This window comes from Saccopteryx bilineata, chromosome 4 (assembly GCF_036850765.1).
Source record: "Saccopteryx bilineata isolate mSacBil1 chromosome 4, mSacBil1_pri_phased_curated, whole genome shotgun sequence".
Taxonomy (NCBI): domain Eukaryota; kingdom Metazoa; phylum Chordata; class Mammalia; order Chiroptera; family Emballonuridae; genus Saccopteryx; species Saccopteryx bilineata.
In genome coordinates, this window is record NC_089493.1 from 148,670,155 (window position 1) to 148,690,496 (window position 20,342).

General features: G+C 41.9%; 1 protein-coding gene across 2 annotated transcripts in view; it reads right to left on the minus strand.

Annotated features, from left to right (window-relative positions):
* Window positions 1-16,294, minus strand: part of HBP1 (HMG-box transcription factor 1) — a 41,544-nt gene extending 25,250 nt beyond the window's left edge. The window contains exons 1-3 of one of the 2 annotated variants that reach the window (XM_066272213.1): window positions 16,147-16,294; window positions 4,262-4,445; window positions 1,092-1,320 (exon numbers count right to left, since the gene is read on the minus strand). In XM_066272213.1, coding sequence (XP_066128310.1) covers window positions 1,092-1,320; window positions 4,262-4,445; window positions 16,147-16,161 — 428 coding nt within the window. In that variant the 5' untranslated portion in view covers window positions 16,162-16,294. Of the gene's footprint in view, window positions 1-1,091; window positions 1,321-4,261; window positions 4,446-15,988; window positions 16,009-16,146 lie in introns of those variants that run through there. The other variant, XM_066272214.1, reaches the window with a different exon arrangement.
* Between the last annotated feature and the right edge of the window lie 4,048 nt (window positions 16,295-20,342).

Consider the following 20,342-nt stretch of genomic DNA (forward strand, 5'->3'; position numbering starts at 1 on the left):
ATACTGCTTAAAAGCTTCTATAATTTCATAACACAACAACTCATTTTCATAAACTGTGGTCCGGGTATATGGAACAGTGGTTTTCACCAATGGGAGTCCACTTTTATAAGTTGAAGATTTTAAGATTAGCTAATTTTAATATTAACAAACAAATAAATAACGCAAGGCCACATACACTGGAAGAAAATAAAGGTAGACAAAAAAGGAACTGAACTCAAGTTTAATAAAAAGTTCTTTATACAGCCTGACCAGGCGGTGGTGCAGTGGATAGAGCACTGGACTGAGATGCAGAGGACCCAGGTTCGAGACCCCGAGGTCGCCAGCTTGAGCGCGGGCTCATCTGGTTTTGAGCAAATATCACCAGCTTGGACCCAAGGTCACTGGCAAGGGGTTACTCAGTCTGCTGAAGGCCCATGGTCAAGGCACATATGAGAAAGCAATCAATGAACAACTACAGTGTAGCAACGAAAAACTGATGATTGATGCTTCTCATCTCGCTCCGTTCCTGTCTGTCTGTCCGTCCCTATCTATCCCTCTCTCTGACTCTCTGTCTCTGTATATATATAAAAAAAAAAAAAATTCTTTATACAAATACAATTTTGATTGCAATAAATAGAAATCTAGTATAATAAAAGTATTTCTTGGTCCGATTTATTTTCTAGTGACTTTAAAACATCTATGAATATTCTTCATTTACTGTTCTCATATCAGTTTTATCTAATTCTCAAGAGTTGAAATGTTAGTAAGCGAAATAGCTCTTTGAACATTATAAGACAAGAAGCTTAATGCTAATGATTTTACTTAAATCCTAATGGTTAACAGCATTACTTTTAAAACTAGAAAAAAAATGTTATTTTTTTTTTTTAATTCATTTTAGAGAGGAGAGAGAAAGGGAGAGAGAGAGACAGAGAAGGTAAGGAGGAGCTGGAAGCATCAACTCCCATATGTGCCCTGACCAGGCAAGCCCAGGGTTTCGAACCAGCGACCCCAGCATTTCTAGGTTGACACTTTATCCACTGTGCCACCACAGGTCAGGCAATAACAGCTATTTCTAATGACAGAAGTGTTCAATAAAAAGACAGTGTTGTTACCTGTTGTAAAATGAGCACTGCATAAGTGGACTTTGTGGACTGGTGGCGATATTTGCTAGTTCTGTTAGCCAATCTACCTCATTTTCACGAAAAGTATTTTCTGATATATCTGAGGTATTTTGGTTCCAAGATGGTCTTGGATATTCTTGATGTGAAACATCTGAACTTAGCTGGTATATGGCAGATTGAGTAGGATCACTTTGAACAGCTTGAAGTTCAGGAAGATCATCTGCAAATACATATCAAAATTATGAAAAGGAAATTACTAATATAGGGTAATATAATTACAGTTGGAAGAGACATCTTCAAATTTAGCAAATTAGTTTTATGAGAGGAAAAGTATAAATTCAAAATAATGAGACAAATTTCAATTTTAAAAAATAACACCTAGTACAACAAGTGAATCCAACCAATGTAAATGTACGAACAACTTTACAACCTAAACCAGGCAGTTACCACAACTGTTCATAGATTGGAAAAACAAGGCTGTGCTTCCTGGTTTTTCCTTTTAGTTTTTTACACTTCACCGAGGAGTAATCCACATGCTATTGAGACATTTGTATATAAACACATTGAGTGAAAAGGCATTTTATGTGTGCATGTATATATTTATCATTCATATATAGTACTTTTATTAATCTGTTATATGAAATTACTGCAGTAATAAAAAAAATTAAAAAATCATATACATAAATTTTTAGGTACTATAAGCCAAATTATTTTTACTGAGAAATTCTGAACTTAGAAATATTTACTGATTATTTTTTCCTGTACATGTTATTGTGTTCCCAAAAGGTACTTTATGACAGACTTTTACTCCCCAAGAGAGAAGACTAGAAATACACACTACCCAAGTACTACTCTTGTTATTTTTTTTTTGTTATTTATTTATTTTTATTTTTTTGTATTTTTCTGAAGCTGGAAACGGGGAGAGACAGTCAGACAGACTCCCACATGCGCCAGACTGGGATCCACCCGGCACGCCCACCAGGGGGCGACGCTCTGCCCACCAGGGGGCGATGCTCTGCCCCTCCCGGGCGTTGCTCTGTTGCGACCAGAGCTACTCTAGCGCCGGGGGCAGAGGCCGAGGAGCCATCCCCAGCGCCCGGGCCATCTTTGCTCCAATGGAGCCTCGCTGCAGGAGGGGAAGAGAGAGACAGAGAGGAAGGAGAGGGGGAGGGGTGGAGAAGCAGATGGGCGCTTCTCCTGTGTGCCCTGGCCGGGAATCAAACCCGGGACTTCTGCACGCCAGTCCGACGCTCTACCACTGAGCCAACCGGCCAGGGCCCCAAGTACTACTCTTATAAGGCAGGGGTCAGAAGCCTATGGCTTGCGAGCCAGATGTGGCTCTTTTGATGACTGCATCTGGCTCGCAGACCATCTTTAATTAAAAAAAAAAATAGTATCATTAAAAATATAAAACATTCTCATGTATTAAAATCCATTCATTTCCTACTGCTCATGTTCATGGTTGCGGGTGGCTGGAGCCAAACACAGCTGTCCTCCGGGACATCAAATTTTTATTGGATAATGCGTAATGTACACGAGTCATTGTATGGCTCCCATGGAATTACATTTTAAAATATGTGGCATTCATGGCTCTCTCAGCCAAAAAGTTTCCCGACCCCTGCTGTAAGAAATGCTATAATACTGGGGGAAAAAATACACACATAAAGGAAAAAAAGTATCTTGCAGGCCTTAAAAAATCCTCTATGAAACACACACTTACACATTCTACAGATCCATTGGTTCCCTTCAAATATGTCAAGAAACTCTTCCTAGTCTTAGGAGTTGTCCTAAACTATCACTATAAATGTACTTACACATAATTCCTATTCAGGCATATATCCCAGAATAGCCTATTAAAACTGCAATGTCTCGCCTGACCTGTGGTGGTGCAGTGGATAAAGCGTCAACCTGGAAATGCTGTGGTCGCCGGTTCAAAACCCTGGTCAAGGCACATATGGGAGTTGATGCTTCCAGCTCCTCTCTCTCTATCTCTCTCCCCCCCCCCAAAATGAATAAATAAAATAAAATTAAAATTAAAAAAAAAAAAACTGCAATGTCTCAGAAGTACTCATTCAGAATATCCATTCACAAAACTGAGTAAAAGGTATCCCCCCCCCCTTCACGGAGAGTCAAAATATCACACCAATTTGAGATAACTCCACCCCAGAATTCTCATGCTCGTGTAGCCACTTCCCTTCCCTCACTGCCAACATCCTTTTTTGACTATCACTTCTTTTTTATTATAAAAAGTTCATTTCTGTATCTCAAGTTCAGGAAATTATGGTAACTGCTTTTAAACTGAAGTCATTCTGGATGGTACAAATTTTTTAACCCTGCCAGGTCCCAAGTGTCAGGTCCTGAAACCTAAAATGTGACAGTGGAGAATCACTTATCTGATTAAAATGGTGTCTTTTCGCAACAATAACCATTACTCAATGAATATTAGGGCCCAGCAAACTCTTGGCATTCAAACAGGTTATGTACAAAGACTGTCAGGATCTTCAGATTCCCACACACAGCACTCGGGCATATAATCTCCTCTATTTCATCTTTTGTAAAATGAGGATGATCACATCTTCTCAGGGTTTTGTGAACATTAAGGAAAACTACCTATTAAACGGGGACAAAGCCAAGCTAAAAAGCTGGGCAACAAGCCAAGGTTACTCATTAGCTTTTTACTTCTCAACATCTCAAAGCAATACTTTATTAAAAACCATACCTCAACCGGTCAAATACCTTTGAAACAGCTCAGCAATAGTGATAACCACAAATGTCCAAATCTCAACACTGTAATTTTCCCATCATACTAACAAGCCAGTCATGAAGAATGGCCAAGCATAACTTCTTGAGCTCACTGGGATGTTTCAAAAGTAACATCTGTTGAAAAGCTACACAGTAGGGGTTTCCTAAGGTGTTGAATAGCCCCATTTTTACCCACAATGTAAGGCAGGTTAATATAGTAATTTGTAAATGAGTCTCTCTGATAATCATAAATAGCTCAAATTTATGTTGGTTTTAATTAATATTTTAGAAGCAATAACAAGAGAACATTGAAAACTAATGTACAACACTTCACATACTTTTTAGCAGTTCGAGTTAGGCTAAACATGAAAATTAATCTGAATTTCAGTGAGATCCCTAAAATCTTTAATGTTATTTACCAAGCTCCATGTGCTCATCACAGGAGTTGTAGCCAGGTGAGGATGGCAGATTTTCATTACACTGCAGCAACTCCAGCGAGTCATTCATTCCTGCAGCTCTCTTGTCCATTACCAGCAGGAGTTTCTGTACTGCATTAGGCATCTGATTTGTCTTCACTTCCCACACCATGTTATGGTGCTCTGACTTTAAAATAAAAAGGAAAATATAAGGAAATATAAAATATAAGGAAAAATATGTCAAATCATGTAATCTGGAGATTATATAAGTATAGAATTAATCAGAGACATCAAAATGTTGAATCTTTAATCTATATATTGCTATTTGCAGACCCATCAAATCCTTTAATTTTTTTTTTCTTATTTTTGATCTTTTGAGGATCTGACGACAGGTCTAATGTTGATTCACTCACACCAGATTTATTGATTTTAGCGAGAGACAGGTAGGGGACAGAGAGAGAAAAAGAGACAGAGTCAGGAACAATGAGCTGTTCCTATATGTGCTCTGACCAGGAATCAAAACAGCAACTTTTTTTTTTTTTTTTTTTACTTTGAACAAGTCATTTACTCAACTGCCCAGTGCTTTATTTTTTGTTTTGTTTTGTTTTCATTTTTCCAAAGCCGGAAACGGGGAGGCAGTCAGACTCCCCGCATGCGCCTGACCGGGATCCACCCGGCACGCCCACCAGGGGGTGATGCTCTGCCCCTCTGGGGCATAGCTCTGTTGCATCCAGAGCCATTCTAGCGCTTGAGGCAGAGGCCACAGAGCCATCCCCAGCGCCTGGGCCATCTTTGCTCCAATGGAGCCCTGGCTGCGGGAGGGGAAGAGAGAGACAGAGAGGACGGAGAGGGGGAGGGGTGGAGAAGCAGATGGGTGCTTCTCCTGTGTGCCCTGGCCAGAATCAAACCCCGGACTCTTGCACGCCAGGCCGACGTTCTACCGCTGAGCCAACTGGCCAGGGCCTAAAATGGCAACTTTTATGCACATTCGACACTCTTGACAGAGAAATCCTTTAATTTTTTTAAAAATAAATTTTATTTGTTGATTTTAGAAAGAAGGGACAGACAGAAACATTGCTCTGTTCCTGTGCGTGCCCTGACCGGCAATTGAACTGGCAATCTCCGCGTATACAGGACACTTGAACCACTCTAACCAATAGAGCTATCAAGCCAGGGTGAACTTTTTTTTTTTTCATTTACTGACTTAGATTGGGGGGGAGAGAAAGGGAAGGAGGGAAAGAGGAAGGAGAAAGGGAGACAGGAAAATGGAGAGAGGAGGGAGGAGAGAAAGAGAGAAGAGAGAGGAAGACAGAAGGGGAGAGGGGGAGGGGGAAAGTGGGAAAGAGAGAAACACTGATTTGTTGTTCCACTTATTCATGTACCCTTTGGTTGATTCTTGCATGTGTCCTGGCCAGGGATTGAACTCACCTCAGCAGATCTGGTATATGTTCTAACCAACTGAGCTACTGGCCAGGGCCTGTAAACCTATCAAATTGTTTATATCAGGATAACTCCCTGATATTTTGGCTGGCCTACATCCATGCAGTCAGCAATAAATTATACCCAAATGCCAAAGGATTTAGTATCTTGAATTTTTAAAGGCCCTTTCTTCTCAAGAATAATAGAGTAATTTATAAATCAAGTATCTCTTTCAGATTCCTAATACGAGACCAATAAAACCTTTTTCAACTTCAAATTTAAAAGAAAATTAGGGCCCTGGCCGGTTGGCTCAGCGGTAGAGCGTCAGCCTGGCCTGCAGGGGACCCCAGTTCGATTCCCGGCCAGGGCACATAGGAGAAGTGCCCATTTGCTTCTCCACCCCCCCCCCCCTCCTTCCTCTCTGTCTCTCTCTTCCCCTCCCGCAGCCAAGGCTCCATTGGAGCAAAGATGGCCCGGGCGCTGGGGATGGCTCCTTAACCTCTGCCCCAGGTGCTAGAGTGGCTCTGGTCGCAGCAGAGGGACGCCCCGGAGGGGCAGAGCATCGCCCCTGGTGGGCGTGCCGGGTGGATCCCAGTCGGGCGCATGCGGGAGTCTGTCTGACTGTCTCTCCCCGTTTCCAGCTTCATAAAAATACAAAAAATAAATAAATAAATAAATAAATAAAAGAAAATTAGGCCCTGGCCAGTTGGCTAAGTGGTAGAGCGTCGGCCTGGTGTGTGGAAGTCCCGGGTTCGACTCCCGGCCAGGGCACACAGGAGAGGCGCCCATCTGCTTCTCCACCCCTCCCCCTCTCCTTCCTCTCTGTCTCTCTCTTCCCCTCCCGCAGCCGAGGCTCTATTGGAGCAAAAGATGGCCCAGGCGCTGGGGATGGCTCCATGGCCTCTGCCCCAGGCGCTAAAGTGGCTCTGGTCCCAACAGAGCGACACCCTGGATGGGCAGAGCATCGCCCCCTGGTGGGCATCCCGGTCGGGTGTATGCGGGAGTCTGTCTGCCTGCCTCCGTTTCCAGCTTCATAAAAATGCAAAAAAAAAAAAAGAAAATTAAACGTTCCTTAAATTAAAAAAGACTAAAAGGCTGTTATTTTTTCATTTAAGATTCTACTTTAGCCTGACCAGGCGGTGGCATAGTAGATAGAGAGTCGGACTGGGATGCGGAAGGATCCAGGTTTGAGACCCCAAGGTCGCCAGCTTGAGCGCGGGCTCATCTGGTTTGAGCAAAAAAAAAAAAAAAAGCCTGACCAGGTGGTGGCGCAGTGGATAGAGCGTCGGACTGGGATGCGGAAGGACCCAGGTTCGAGACCCCGAGGTCGCCAGCTTGAGCGCGGGCTCATCTGGCTTGAGCAAAGAGCCCACCAGTTTGGACCCAAGGTCGCTAGCTCCAGCAGGGGGTTACTCGGTCTGCTGAAGGCCCGCGGTCAAGGCACATGTGAGAAAGCAATCAATGAACAACTAAGAAGTCGCAATGCGCAACGAGAAACTGATGATTGATGCTTCTCATCTCTCTCCTTTCCTGTCTGTCTGTCCCTGTCTATCTCTGCCTCTGTTAAAAATAAATAAATAAATAAAGTTTAAAAAAAAAAAAAAAAAGCTCACTGGCTTGGACCCAAGGTCGCTGGCTCCAGCAAGGGGTTACTCGGTCTGCTGAAGAGGCCCATGGTCAAGGCACATATGAGAAAGCAATCAATGAACAACTAAGAAGTCACAACGTGCAACGAGAAATTAATGATTGATGCTTCTCATCTCTCTCCATTCCTTTGTCTGTCCCTATCTCTGCCTCTGTAAAAAAATAAATAAATAAAAATTCTACTTTAATTTCTTTATTTACTGTGTTCCTTATTTTGTTTTCTCATCTTCCAAAATTAAACAAGTTTAACACACTTAAAAAAAATCTATCATTTGAGTTTCTTTAAATGGTCATATATTACATTACTCATAAAAGTAAAAATGTTCTTATGTCTTCTTAATGAGAATTTGGGGCCTAACTTAATAAAAAGACAACCGTTCTTAATAGGCTATTATTTCTAGAAAAATGAATACTAATCATGGGAGATTTAGCTAAACAAACACTTGAACTACCCTTCATCTACAAGACCACCAAGTTATCACAAGGAAGAAAATAATAGATGTTAACACATCTAAATAATTTCTCAGGGAAGTCTGCCAACTAAATTTTGTTATGAGAATTCATGTGTTATACCTTTTACACTCTTCTTTGGACATGATAAATTGGTTATTTAGCACAGGTGACACGAGCAAGATTTCCTGATTTCTCAGACTCAACTTCAGATCTCTTTTTTTTAAAAAGTTCTGGGCTAACGGGCGCTGAGGATGGATCTGTGGCCTCTGCTTCAGGTGCTAGAATGGCTCTGGATACAACAGAGCAACGCCCCAGATGGGCAGAGCATCGCCCCCTGGTGGGCATGCCAGGTGGATCCCGGTCGGGTGCATGCAGGAGTCTGTCTGACTGCCTACCCCGTTTCCAGCTTCAGAAAAATGAAAAAAGTTCTGGGCTAATATGAAATATACTAAAAATTCTGAAAACATAGTTTTTTTTCCCTCAAATAAAATATATATTTCTGTTAAATGTCACTAAAAGTAACCCAGCCCAGCTAATCAAAAAATGCAGTGAAAAGATGTTAAATTCTTAATATTTATACCAGAGCTTTCTTTTCTTTTTTAAAAAATTCATTTTAGAGAGGGAAAAACACACACACAGAGGTAGAGATTAAGGGAGAAAGAAGAGGGGAGAGGAGCAGGAAACATCAACTCCCAAATGTGCCTTGACCAGGTAAGCCTGGGCTTTTGAACCAGCAACCTCAGTGTTCCAGGTCGACACTTTAGCCACTGAGCCACCACAGGTAAGGCCAGACCAGAGCTTTCTAAGTCATGACATACTCACCAAGAACACAATGGCAATACTGATGAGTTTTTCCTACAAAGGCTTTTTTTTTATAATCTCTTAAATAAAGAAACTTTTCTCATTATAAAATACATAATCACTGTGGCAAAAATTTTAAGTCTTTTTTAAGAAAAAAGTAAAATAATTACTTCCATTCCCACCAACCAGACTTGGATATTGTTAACATTTTGGTTTATTATCTGACATCTCTTTTCCATGCAGATACCCATGATTATATTTTTCTTCATATATCTTTTCCTTAAACATAAGTTCATAAGCATTTTCCTATGTTATTAACATTTTTCAAATACCTATTTTAAATAATCATACATCATATGGATGTACCAAAGTTCATTTATTCTTCCTATTGCTAATGTTGTTCTAAGTTTTTTCACTCAATTATATTTTTTAAAAAGGTATTGGCTTATATTTGTTATTTCTAAACAGATTCCTACAAATAGGTGCATGGCAACTAATTATCTTCCAAAAGTTCTTGAAACATACAGTCAAACTGCATATTACCTTACTTTATTTTCTAATATTCTATTTTTTGGTGCTTGCTTCCTGTTCGGCTTAAAAATGACCCATATTCTGGGAGTTGCTTTAGAGCCTTACTCAATATCAACTGTATTTTGTACTATGGAGTAGTGAAAAGGGCACTGGGTTAGATGTAGAAAACATGGGTTTTGATTCCAGCTTGATCACTTACTAAATAGATGATGTAAGGGCCTGAGCTACTCACTCAATATCCTCACGTGTAAAATAGGATTAATGACACCTGCCCACCTTTCCTCCCAGAGTACATGTAAGGGTAAACTGAAACAAAGTGAGTTTAAAAAAAAAAAAGAAAAAGGAAAATGACCCCTTTAAAACTTGTTTTATTTAGTGACACAGGGCAAATATTATACATACACTCTGGGCACTTAATATTCTAAACAGAAGTTATTGAGACAGAATAGTTCACAACAGGAGACCAGACAGCTTCAGCAATTTCCTCTCTGGAACTATGGTAAGGTGTCCAACATCTCAATAAAAGTCAAGTGTTAGGCCATTACTCTGGGCAAATAACAGTTTTATCTAAAACATATCTGAGGCATTTACAAGCAATTAACAGTTTTCCAGTTTAGTATAATCTATTATGTTCTGATTAATCAGTCTTACAAAGTGGTTACAGCAAATCTGCTGGGGTCTGACAAATTCCTACAAAATCAGTGGCTACAAGAAATATGAATAATAACACAAATTGATTTAAGTAAAAATTGGCCAAATTGTGATTCTGAGCCTCCACCTCCTCACAGCAAAATGTTAATACATTCTGGTTTTTCTTTATTTATTAATTTTAGAGAGGAGAAAAAGAGAAAAAAAGTAGGGGAGGAGCAAATCGTAGTTGCTTCCTGTATGTGCTTTGACCAGGCGAGCCCAGGGTTTCGAACTGGGGACCTCAGCGTTCCAGGTCAACACTTTATCTGCTAAGCCACCACAGGTCAGGCAAAAACAGAAGTAATTAAAAAATAAGGACAGCCTAAAAACAGCCTGACCTGTGGTAGCGTAGCTGATAAAGCATCAACCTGGAACACTGAGGTGCCCCCCCCCCCTTGAAACCCTGGGCTTGCCTGGTCAAAGCACACGAGAGTTGAAGCTTCCTGCTTCCCTCCCAACTCTCTCCTCTCTAAAATGAACAAAACCTTAAAACTTAAAAAAAAAAACACCTGTTTTTAATACATTCCCTTAAATGTTATAGATGTTTCTGCATATTCATATAGTATTTCAAAATGACTTTGTATAAATGTGAAGACTGTTTAACCTTTTTAATGAGTTTTTTTTTCAAAAAATGAAATCCATTCCAGTTCCAGTTTTATTAATTTAAAATCATATTTGTTTGATAACCAATTTATGGAGACAAGAGGTACATTTGCCATTAAATGCTGCCTCACACATTTTTAAAATAAATCCATTGTACTCCAGATGGTCAGGAGGCACGAGGACATACATGAATGCTCGTACTTAAAAGTATAGTTCTGAGGCCTGACTGCTGGTGTGGATTGAGCATTGGCTTGGGACACTGAGAACCCAGGTTCGAAACCCCAAGGTCGCTGGCTTAAGCAAGAGGTCACCGGCTCAGATTTGTTTTGTTGGGCACTATTCTAAGCTTTTTACATTTATTGTTCATTAAGTTTTTACAATGACCTATGATGTAGAGGCTTAAATTACTTCCATTTTATAAACAAAAACACTCCTTTTCTGCAGTGTCCACCATTCAACACTTACATGAATACCTCCTTTCAACTATTTCTTCAGCACCTAGCCTTAATTATCTACCAATATCCTATCACAATATTCCTTAATGTGTTGAAAAAAATTAATTTCAAAACAGTTACCTACAAATAGTAAAAGGGACAAAATTAATAACTTGCTAAACTTGAGTTCTATCTGTTTATACCTCTCATTTACTGGCTATCAAAAGTTGGTCTTGAGATAATGGAGGTATTGCTACTGTAAATGTCCTGTACAGTAAGTGGGAGCCTAGACTTAGTCAATAGTCTTGAATAGACCATGTCACCTTGGGCAGGTCACCTGATCTCAGCCTTCCAGTTCCTCTACTTATCTCACAGGGCTAGTGTGAGAATTAACTACAATGAGCAGAATTCAAACTCATATACAAATATAAGTTTTTGGTTCTCATTTTCTTGTCCAACTATTTAAGGGAAGCAAAGCCCCTGATATAATAAAAGAATACCAAGAGTCAAAAATACTCCCCTAAATACATTATACCAATTAGATACTCATTTTGATAAACAAGCTCCTCTTTCAAATATTTCCTGGTAGAGCTGATGCTATTGTTCATTCACATTTCTGTATGCTGCTGTTTTTAGGATTCACATATCATCTCTTCACAAAATCACTGAGTCTCAAAAGGAAAGAATAAAATTCTCCAGCAGCTGTGTTTTAAAATGTCCTGTTCAGTGGACAAAGTTGTATTGGGTGGTGTTGGCAAGACCCTCTCTGCTTCTGTTTGGCAAACTTTCAGAAATACACATCCACAAAATCTTAGGCAACAAGTCTCAGTAAATGAAAAAAGAAAACAGGTTTTACTAAATGCCATGCAGAGCATTTCCACATAGATGATCTAATCTTATATAGCCTCAAAACAGCTCTGTGAACAAAGTATTATTACGGATGAGGAAAACAGGACTCTGCTGACTGAAAAGGACAATTTTTATAAAGAAACAAATAAAAATGACAAGATATAGACCAACATAAGTTAAACTACTACTTTCAAGTGCCTATTCTTTCTTGAATCCTTCCCTTTCCATCCTTACTATGGATATCACTGACAGGAACGCCTATATGCCCTGCCCCAATCCTGAAGGACTCGATACCAAACTCAAAGGTTTGGGAGCAATAGGTGAAGAGAAGAAATCTGCAATGAATATATATCTCTAACATGAGAACTGAGATATTTAAGTAGATTATATAATCCAAGCTAAAATGAGCTTCTATTACAAACTATGTTAAATGCAACTTTCTATACTAAAAGCAGTTGGGGGCCTTAATGCAATTCTTCTAGAATATTTTCTTGAAACTGGAAACAAAAGATTTCAAAGAAAGGTTTCTACAGTTTGTTTGCCATTGTGCTAAGGAAAAAAAAAGTCCACACCTCAACAGTGAGTTAGATTTTGTGTGTGTGTTTTATTTTTTACTGATTTGAGAGAGAGAGGAAACAGGGAGACAGAGAAGCAGAAACATCAATTTGTTCCTATATGTGCCACAGCAACCTCTGTGCATCCAGACCATGACCAACCAAGCATTCTGGCCAGGGTGAGTTAGATACACTTTTGGTAAAATATACTACTCTAGAATATCACTTACTCTCAATATGACTGAAGAATTTAACTTCTATGCCTCAGTTTTCTTATTTATAAATAGGACCAGTACCTGTCTACTACTCATAATTACTATAAGTATAAAAGATATTACATCCCACATGCTTCCCTGATTCCAAAGCACTCTTATATCTCATCTGTCACTGCTGCCCAGACCAGAATCCTTGGTCAGTGCCAAATCACATCTATTCAAATTCTTATTAATTCTGAGCTGATCTGAAACAAATACTGATATTGATGAAGATAACAGAAACCCCACAATACATCACTACAAAAAACCATGCACAAACTTGTTTAAAAGAAGACTGTCAATTCAAATACTCAAGATGAGCCACTGTATGAAAAAAAAAATTGAAATCATCTAAAATTCATATATGAAACTTGTTTTCCAAAACTTGACTGTAATCCTAAAAAATTTTTACATTACCTATAATAACTTGTGAAAAAAAACTTTTCTAAGTTACTATCAATAGCTTTAAAAATATTAGAAAATCAGCCTGACCAGGCGGTGGCACAGTGGATAAGAGCGTCGGACTGGGATGCAGAGGACCCAGGTTCGAGACCCCGAGGTCACCAGCTTGAGTGCGGGCTCATCTGGTTTGAGCAAAATCTCACCAGCTTGGACCCAAGGTCGCTGGCTCGAGCAAGGGGTTACTCGGTCTGCTGAAGGCCCATGGTCAAGGCACATATGAGAAAGCAATCAATGAACAACTAAGGTGTCCCAACGAAAAACTGATGATTGATGCTTCTCATCTCTCTCCGTTGTCTGTCTGTCCCTGTCTATCCCTCTGATTCTATGTCCCTATTAAAAAAAAATACATGCCTGACCTGTGATGGCGCAGTGGATAAAGCGTCAACCTGGAAACACTGAGGTTGCCGGTTCAAAACCCTGGCTTGCCTGGTCAAGGCACATATGGGAGTTGATGCTTCCTGCTCCTCCCCCTTCTCTCTCTCACTCTCTCTCTCTCCCTCTCCCTCCCTCCTCTCTAAAATGAATAAATTTTTTTAAAAAAATACATATTAGAAAATTTTTTCTATTCTTTATGGAAAATGATAGTATAAAGCACCAAAGTAAATGCAAACCAAAATATGAAAGAATATGAGTATCATTGATGTGTCAGGTAGTTAACAAGAATATCATTTTTCCTAAATTCTGTGAAATATAAGCTATTTGTCAGCTTTAAAACCTTTAAAATTCATTGTGATTTTTATTTTCATTCTAAGTAAATATTCATTTTCATATTCAATACATGCAAAACACCCGGCACTATCTCATGAACATGGTTGTAACTTATAATTTATGACAGGGAAAAAAAGTACCAATACCTCCAAGACACCAGCTTGCAATTCTCCCTCCAGGAAAACTTGAGGGCCTAAGAGTCTATTCTTTCATTAAGCCCAGGACATATACCTCCCTCCACTGATAACTTGGGTAGCGACAAGAGTCCAAAGAAGTGAAAATACAGTGGAGGAAACCATTCTTTAAAGTGACAGTACTGTTTGAAGTCTAAGAGGTAGGTAACAGTGTGAATCATGGAAGATTGTGGAGACAGGTGTGCAGGGAAATCCTGGCAGAAAGTAACCTTTTAACTAATGTAAGTAGAAGTGAACAAAATTTGAGAAATGAACAAAGGGGAAGGGTTTTCAGGCAGAAAGAAAAGATAATTAGACTTGTAAAACTACATAAAATGGACTAGAAAGTGAAATCAAGTTTTCATTCTATAAATAATGTATTAATCAAATGAGAATAAAGAGCAACATTCTGCTGTTGAAGGCTTTCTTAAAAGTATAAAGTAGCTCAAATAACTTAAGAATGGCCTGACTAGGTGGTAACACAGTGGATACAGAGTCAGACTGGGACTCGGAGGGCCTAGGTTCAAAACCTCGTGGTTGCAGGCTTGAGCGTGGGGGTCTCTGGCTTGAGCATGGGATCATAGACATGACCCCATGGTTGCTCTGCTGTAACCCCAGGTCAAGGCACATATGAGAAAGCAATCAATGAACAACTAAGGTGCTGCCAGGAAGAATTGATGCTTGTCTTTCTCCCTTCCCGTCTCTCTGTCCCTATCTGTCCCTCTCTCTGACTCTGTCAAAAAAACAAAAACTTAATGGATTTAATTCTTTTAAACGTATTTCGAATTTCCTTAAAACGTACTAGATATTGCCAACCCAGAAAGAACTGGGTAGTTCAATCAAGGAAACTGAACAGACGATACTAACGTTCTTGGTTACCAAGGTAAAGCAAAAGAAACAGCAAAAAACAAAAACAACAAACCAAAAGTTCAAGGAATACATTATAAATGTAGATTAATAATAGTTAAATAGAAGAGTATTCACAAATATTAAAATTATCCTAATTCTCAAGTTAACTTTAATTTCAAAAACACTGTTCAGAATTATCTCTTACACGTACTTAGATGGAAATAAGTCTACGGCCCTCCGTAGGGAGTAGGTGGTAGGACTCCAACATTTCCTCGTATACACAACTCCCTTTTACCTCCGTGCCACATCAGTGGCACCCTGTGCTTTTAAAAAACTCTTTGAGTGTGCTCTGCTGTCAGTGCTCCTTTTAAAAGCGGTTCTTGCTAAAACTTCCTAAGAATGAACTCTTAAGTACTGTAGAATGGACAAAAGCTAGCGAAACGCTCTAAACAGCAAGCAGCGTTTAATTAAAGCTACAAAAACCTAGCCCCCTCGGTCGACTACGCCTGGATTCTTTTTTGTTTTGTTTCAATCTGCCTGGGGCAGCAGCATAGGCTGGAAGGCGGAGACTGGACTCGCCTGCCAAGTCTCTGCTCTCGGTCACACAGAGGCAGCGCCCGCAGGTTAACGCCAAGTCCATCCCCCACCCTCTTTCGCCATTCATCGCGGTCCTCTCCCCTCCCCCCATCATGTGACCGCAGCCTGGACTCAAGGCTTGTTTTTCCCCTCCGCTCTGCCCCAGCGCGCAGGCGCCTCGGAGCCCATTCATTCGAACTGCGTAACAATGAGCCCTGGGGCCCAGCGTCTCCCCGAGCTCCCCAGCTCCGCCCGCGCCCGTCTCCGACCCGAAGGAGGGGGTGCCTCACTGGGGTCCCCCATCTCCGGCCGGTCCTCCATTGCAAGCCAACCTCCGACCCTCTGCCCACACACGGGGGAGTTGAAGTCAAACTTTCCTGGGCAGCCCCGGCACCGCATCGTCCCGTCCCCCACCCAGATTCTCCCCATCTCGGCACCAGGTCCGACTACCCACCGCGCAACCGGGCCCGGAGCAAGTCCTAGCCGGTTTCTCCTCTACCCCGCCCCGAGACCCCTCGAGCCGCGCCGCCGCCAAGCCCAGGTGAGCTCGCGGGGGCCACTGGTGCGGTGGGTTCACAGCGGGCAGTTACCAGATGGTCCACTGCCCCACCGTGAGGGCCACCCTTCGAAGACTAGGAGCGCGGCCGCGACCTCGCCCAGCCGCCCGTTCCCCTCAAGACTGTGCCCCTCCCTTCCCCACCCCCACCCCTCCCGAACAGACACAACAAACCCGCCGCGGAGTGAGGGGAGCCCCGGCGCGGGCGGCCCTGGCGGCGACAACACCACCGGAAGCTTATGTAACCCCTCCCCGACTGACGCCGGCCTCTCAAGCATCCGTTTCTGCTCCCGCCACCGCTCTTACTCCTGAACCGAAACTTTCCTACTTACCAAACCCGTCGCCATTACCAAGTCTTTCAAGCTTCGTCTTCCCCCTCCCTCAACCCCCCTGGGGTTGAGCCGCCTCCCAGCCTTTTCGCTTTCTTATTGGTCTGCATAACTGCCACTCGACAGTTTTTCTTTCCTATTGGGTGATACTGTGGCCCCTCTCGGTTGGCGGGCTTGTATTGACTTTTCTGTTGTGTTTACTGGAGAAGATGGCATGTCAGTCACTAAAATGAGCGCTTCGGATTGGATTGCTGCCGGGACTCCGGGAACCTACGCCAAACTTTACCCCCGAAATGGATTGTGGGTTCGTAGTCTGAGCCTCTCTTGTTACCGCTGGTAAACCGCGCGCGGCAGGAACTGGTTAGACTACATATCCCAGAGGTGCGTGAACAGCGCAGTCTTGATAGTAAACAAGAGTCATAGGGACACGTGTATCAGCTCGTTTGTTTTGGTGTCTGGGACAAAAAGGAGGAGGCGGAGGAAGGAGTATTTTAAAGCTTTCGACTCTTCTCTTCTTCTGAACCTGTCCTAGAACTCAGAGCTGCCCCAGCCTCTTGTAGCACTGGGTCCGGCCATAAACAGCCAAAGTATCTCGCTGCCCAAAGTTTGGCAGCAGGCCAAGGTATTGTTTTAGTGCTAGGGGAAGGAGATGACTACACACTGGCGGAAGCAGTGCAGCCTCGGGAGAGACCCAGTCACCCACAAATCTCGGTCCCAGTCATGATGGGGACAATAAAGGTGGTGCTGGGCTCCAGTAGAAAAAACTAGCTTTTCTTTATCCTGAGCCTTACGTCGTCACCCCCAAGACAGTGACAAGGTTTCTTTGCCAGGTCAATTGGGTTCATACAAGATTTGTTGCTGGCAATATGCCAGGCATTGAGAGGCTAGGGAGTGGGCAGTTGAGAGAGAAGCTGAGGGTCTGGAGAAATTACAAAACTGTAAGGGGAGGAGGTGGGCAATTACTATTTGTTTTGAAATTGAGGGAAGTCAGAACGGTGTTTTCCTTATTGACCAGCTTGCTCGTACATTACTGTAATACAAAGAGGTAGAATGTGACGTAAGCTGATTTAATTTGTGAATTATCACGTAAGTTTCACTCGTGAGTTTTTGGAAACCATTTTTCCTCTCCAGATGGTTTCCCATGGATGAGAGAAAGAATGTCTTTCCACTTCGTTTCCACTAGGAGTTCCTCAAATTATTAATGCCCGGCTGACTCAAGGATGGCTTCTCTGCTTTACAGTAGCCTTCACTTTAAACATGGCTGTCCATCATAGCCCATCCAGTCTGTAATTGATGTGTTTACCATTCACATTACAAAGGCATTATTAAGCCTTTTCCCTATGAACCTTTAGTGTTTAATCATTTAAGCTATGCTTTGGGTTTTGTATCTTTAGATCGTTATATGTATGCTTCAAGTTTAAGAGGAGGAAAACTTACATTAGTAAGAAATCAGTAAAGTCAAACATTTGGAAAGAACCTGAAATCATAGCTAATTATTTCTTTTTATTTTATTATTATTATTTTAATTAATTTTTTTTTTTTGCAAGAGAGAATGGGATGGATAGACAGAGACAGGAGGGAGAGAGATGAGAATATCAATTGATTGTGGCACCTTAGTTGTTTATTGATTGCTTTCTCATATGATCTGTGATCCCTTGCGCAAGCCATCAACCTTTGGGCTCAAGCCAGTGACCATGGGGTCATGTCTATGAGCCCGTGCTCAAGCCAACCACCCTGTGCCATGCACAAACCAGATAAGCCCATGGTTATCGGGGCCTTGAACATGGGTCCTCAGCATTCCAGGCCAATGCTCTATCTGCTTCGCCACAGCCTCGTTAGGCACTAATTATTTTTTAATTAATTCCTTAATTATATTTCTTGAATTTTTAAAAATATTTTATTTATTGACTTTAGAGAGAGGAGAGGAGGTGGGGAAAGAGCAGGAAGCATCAACTCGTAGTAGTTGCTCCTCGTCTGTGTGTTGACCAGGCAAGCCCAGGGGTCTCAAACTGGTGACCTCAGCATTCCAGGTTGACCCTTTTTCTGCCCTGCCACCACAGGTCAGGATACATTTTTTGAATTTTTATTTTATTTATTTATTTATTTTATTTTTTTGTATTTTTCTTAAGTTGGAAATGGGGAGGCAGTCAGACAGACTCCTGCATGCACCCGACCGGGATCCACCAGGGGGCGATGCTCTGCCCATCTGGGGCGTCGCACTGCCGCAATCAGAGCCATTCTAGCGCCTGAGGCAGAGGCCACAGAGCCATCCGCAGCTTCCGGGCAAACTTTGCTCCAATGGAGCCTTTGCTGTGGGAGGAGAAGAGAGAGACCCGGGACTCCTGCGCGCCAGGCCGGACGCTCTACCACTGAGCTAACCGGCCAGGGCCATTATTTGAATTTTTAAATCTGCCTAAAAGCCACATAACTCATGAAATCCAAAGTTACTCTCATACATTGAAACAAGTTTCCAAATTCTTTTGGGTATTCCCTGTGTGGACAGGGGGCCATATACTAAACTAAACCTGACAAACTCAGGGGAGGCATGGAGGCCTTATAGATTTGGAGATCTAAAATAACCACATAGGATGATATGAAATTAAAACTTACTAACTAAAAGTCATGACAGGTAGTCATGTCCTAGGATAGTATCTTCCCTAACAAAGGCCAATCATTACCTTGACTAAGCCTATCTGAAACCGGGAAAATATTCGTGTTCGTGCTGCCTGTCACCACTCAGCCAAACAAGTAGAGACAAGGGTTGTATATGGGCACTTTATTCAGCTGGCTGGTGATCTGAGAAGGTGGGGGTTTTGTTCCCAAAAAAAATCTTAATATCTAGTCTCAGCCAACTTTTTTCATAAGGAAAAGAAAAAGGTAGGTAAGGAGTCTGGAATTTAGGAATGTGGGGTTGATGCTGGACATGGCCCTTCCACCTCCCTAGTCCCTGACACAGGAGTCGGGATCCTTTTTGGCTGAGAGAGCCATGAACGCCACATATTTTAAAATGTAATTCCGTGAGAGCCATACAACAACCCGTGTACCTTACGCATTATCCAATAAAAATTTGGTGTTGTCCTGGAGGACAGCTGTGATTGGCTCCAGCCACCCGCAACCATGAACATGAGTGGTAGGAAATGAATGGGTTGTAACACGTGAGAATGTTTTATATTTTTAACCTTATTATTTTTTTCATTAAAGATTTGTCTGCAAGCCAGGTGCAGCCATCAAAAGAGCCACATCTGGCTCGCGAGCCATAGGTTCCCGTCCCCTGCCCTGACACCATGGTCATATTTTCTGGCCATGAGCTATGGAAGACAGAGTAATAAAACTGCACGTGAGGTTTTACTAAATACAAAGTAACTGAGTCACCAGATATTATCAAAGAGAAACAGCACAGAATGGTGCATACACACACATCCTCCCTGCTTGCCTGATTGCTTTCCCAGACAGTTTTGTTTGAGCAGTCACCCAGGACTTAGCTCTACAAACTGCAGCCCCCACCCCTCAACACAGTGCAGAGCTTTCACTGACATGGCGCCATCGGTGCTGCCGCCGTCTGTAAGTAATAAACGCTATGTCTATCTGGTCCTCCTTGTGGTTTTTTGGGATCCCCAAACAACACCTGACTGATTTTCCCAGATTGGATCTCCTGTGTTACAAGGGAAAAGCTAATTAGATAAAAGCTGCAGTCCAGGGATTCTTCTAGCAACTTTTCATCTGCTGACCAGTAATTCTTTATCTGCATCTTGTCATCAAGCATTCTGTCCTTGGAGCACAGGGCTTAGATACCATTTTTTTTTATGTATCTCCTGGGCCTGGGGTACAAGGTGGATTGCTTGCAGTCTCATGAAGTCATATGGGCCCATTCATGTATACAGCACCTGAAACAAAGCTTTTTTACTTGCATTACTCAATCCTATAGATTAGAACTAAAAGCTATTCTTACTAAAACTAAATTTCTAACTCTTGAGTTCCCCCATCATGTCTATTGTCCTTTTGCATCTACAAAAAGAGACCTCTGGTGTGTCAGGGTAATTTCCCTTTTTTTCCCATACCCTTCAGAGCACATCCACTCACCAGAGCACAGACCACAAATCCATTCATTGTTATTGTATTAATTATTGACTGTTGTCTGACCTGTGGTGGTGCAGTGGATAAAGCATCAACCTGGAACACTGAGATCACTGGTTCAAAAG